The 949-nt window shown below is 43.8% G+C and overlaps 1 protein-coding gene across 1 annotated transcript; it reads right to left on the bottom strand.

The window, feature by feature from the left end:
• Positions 1–376: 376 nt before the first annotated feature.
• On the bottom strand, positions 377–949 carry AGE2_2 (ARF GAP with effector function(s); the record flags this gene model as incomplete). Its single annotated transcript, XM_064829321.1, has 1 exon — positions 377–949. One exon carries the CDS (start codon positions 947–949, stop codon positions 377–379), a length of 573 nt encoding a protein of 190 aa, XP_064686523.1.

Consider the following 949-nt stretch of genomic DNA (forward strand, 5'->3'; position numbering starts at 1 on the left):
CATTCACCAGAATCGCCTCAGGGACAAGGATGATGTTGTCAAAAACAAAGCGCATATGGGCTAGCCATATTTGAGACAGGGTGATAAGTAGGATTCTGTAAGGATGGATGCCTTTGACTTGGGAGTACCAGATATCCGAAAAGTCCAGGGACAGAAGAGCCTCTTTGATGTCAGTGATGGACGTCGTGGGCCATAGGAATTCAAAAATGACGCCTAGCCATACCTTTTCTTTGGATGGAACAAAATAGATGAACAAAGTCGACGAAAGACGAAATCTTTTTTTTTTTTTAGGGCAAATGAATGCTTTATTTAAAGTCCTTTAAACGTCACCTAAATAAAGGGAGAGGGGAAAAAGACTGGATATATGGGATACAACTTAGAGAACTTGATCTAAGGTTTCTTGGGATTGTAGGGTGGAAAGGGATTTTTGGAGGTAGGAGAGAAGGATAGAAGGTAAGAAAGGAGTGTGTTGAAAAAGATGCTGATAGTGATAGTACCAAATGGTGTGTAGCATACAGGCAAATACTTGGGGAACAGATAAGTCGGGAAAAAGAGGATGCTGTTGTCGAGACGGGTAGTGTTCTAAGAGTAGGAATTTTCTAAAGTTAGAGTAACTGTTTTGATTAATGGGCGGTGGCATGTATGTACGGAGAGCAGTGGTCCAAAAGGAGCGTTTAATGGGACAGGCGAAGAGAAAGTGTTCTGTTGTCTCCATGGATGATCTACAGATGGTACAAGTGGCATCATAAGGGACTTTTAAGCGGCGTTGAAGGGTTTCACCAGTAGCGATTTTGTGATGGAGAACACGGTACCAGGTGTTCCGTGCATTCAAGGGAATGCGAAGGGACCAAAACGTTTTCCATCGATTGGGAGACAGGATCGGTACTGGAGCTGGTAAAGGAGTGGAGGAGGGAAGGGATTTGAAGCCCTTGGTGGATGGATCAGCCAT

The sequence above is a fragment of the Mucor velutinosus genome (genome assembly GCF_035048745.1).
Source record: "Mucor velutinosus strain NIH1002 chromosome Unknown tig00001563, whole genome shotgun sequence".
NCBI classification, from domain to species: domain Eukaryota; kingdom Fungi; phylum Mucoromycota; class Mucoromycetes; order Mucorales; family Mucoraceae; genus Mucor; species Mucor velutinosus.